The sequence below is a fragment of the Saprolegnia diclina genome, assembly GCF_000281045.1.
Source record: "Saprolegnia diclina VS20 unplaced genomic scaffold supercont1.337, whole genome shotgun sequence".
Lineage (NCBI taxonomy): Eukaryota > Oomycota > Saprolegniomycetes > Saprolegniales > Saprolegniaceae > Saprolegnia > Saprolegnia diclina.
The window spans coordinates 1-1,772 of NW_008246404.1; the positions used below are offsets into that span (position 1 = coordinate 1).

The 1,772-nt window shown below is 57.8% G+C and overlaps 1 protein-coding gene across 1 annotated transcript; it reads right to left on the reverse strand.

The window, feature by feature from the left end:
• Window positions 1-203: 203 nt before the first annotated feature.
• On the reverse strand, window positions 204-1,658 carry SDRG_17405 (hypothetical protein). Its single transcript, XM_008623647.1, has one exon. The coding sequence runs from the start codon at window positions 1,649-1,651 to the stop codon at window positions 224-226; it is 1,428 nt and encodes a 475-aa protein (XP_008621869.1). The 5' UTR covers window positions 1,652-1,658; the 3' UTR covers window positions 204-223.
• Window positions 1,659-1,772: the final 114 nt, after the last annotated feature.

A 1,772-nucleotide genomic window follows, 5' to 3' on the forward strand; every position in this document is an offset into this window, starting at 1 on the left:
GGCACGATCGCGGTTGCCGCAAGGACGACAACGTCGGCGACAGCCATCGTCAATTTGTGATGATATGCGGAGGCATCCGGATAATTGCACTGCTTCAATTGCCGGCTATTGGCTTTTCACAGTTTTCGGTAGTTGAGTTTTCAGGTGTATGTACAGTATATGCAAACTCATGTTTAACGTGTGCATGGGTCAATAAAAAAGCCCATGCGTGTATTCGTATGTTTTAGTTCGTGGGGCTATGGAGACCGTACTCCGTAGCCGATCGATGCGTCATTCGAACGCCGTATCTCGCTTCAGCTTGGCGCGTCACGTCCTCGAGCTTTTCTGCGCAAAAGTCGATCGACACCTCGACCGTGGTGTTGACCAAGTGCGAGACGGCGCGAGCGAGTGCCCAGAACATGATCTCGTCGACAGTGTTGGGCTTTGGCGTCGACGTATCTTGCAATACCCCGCATGGCCTCCCGTTGAGAGCGGTGCTCAAGAAGCTTGTGCGGAGGGTCCAATGGCGCGCGGCTATCTGTCGCAGTGATAGCGACTGGCCGTACACGAAAATGTCGTAGACAGTGACAGAGTGGAGCCGGTGCAAGCCAAAGAGCCACCGCAGAAATGCGTCCAGCGCTTCGCTCGCGAGGTCGACAAACCGAAGCGCCAGCGCGCGCAGCGATATCGGGGCCTTCGCCAACGTCGACGGCATCTCGCAGAGCGCGCCGCCCACTAATGTGAGCTCTCGCAGGTTGATCATTGATGGTAGCAAAGGCAGGACCCCGCTCAGGTCCGTGAACTCAACGTCGAGATGAGTGAGCGCGGAAAAATTGAGACGCGATACGAGGTGGGACGCGCCTTTCGGGACCATCGTGATGGCAAACCTTGTCAGCGGTGGTAGTGGCGTGGGGGTAGCGATTAGTGCCGTGACGAGCTCAGCCGAGTGCCAGATCTTGAGGGTTGTCAAATGTGAAGCGGATACAAGCACGTCACCAACGGCAGCCGCGTCATCGGGCGCCAAATCGCATTCGAAACTGACGTGCTTGGGCTTGCTTTGGCCGTTCTCAAGCCACCGCCGCAGCGTCACTGCGAGGTTCGAATCGACGATGCGGTCGTCCGGAGTGTACTCCAAGTCGAGGCTATCGTCGACAAGCGTCACGTGGCGAACACTCGACGGCAGCGACGGCAGTAGTGTACCAAACGCATCGACGTAGACGCTCACGTAATCGAGGCGCGTGCAGTGCTGCAGACAACGCAACCTCTCGACGTCGGCGCGAGAGATGCGATCGCGAACGAGCGTGACCTTGGTGGGCCAGGCTGTTATGAATGTGCCGAGGTCGGAGTACCGACCCGAGAGCGCGCACGCCAGGCTTTTACTCTCCTTGATGTGTATAGCTGGGATCGCTGGCAGCGCAGCGCGGGCAAGATCTCTCTCGGCTTCGTTCAGGTCCTCGAGAACGATCGCTGGCCATTGGTCTCGAAAGGTCGAGGACGTCGTCAAGAGCATAAGCAGCGCTCTCAGTGGCCCATCAAGGGACGGCAAGGCGCACAGAAAGGCGACGGCATCCTGATGCGAGTGGAAGCACTGGACGATGCAGAGGCGGAGGTGGTCCAAGGCCATCGCTGGCGTCGGCACCCCGCAATGTCGCTTGGCCGTCACTTGGTCCATCTCTGAGCGCTGCTTTGGAGAAATGCCAACTCGTAATGGTGGCCTTCAATTGACCGTCATTCAGGCCAGGGCGGGTTGTAGTCGGAATGTCGGTCCATTTCAGAAGAGAACCAATCACAAG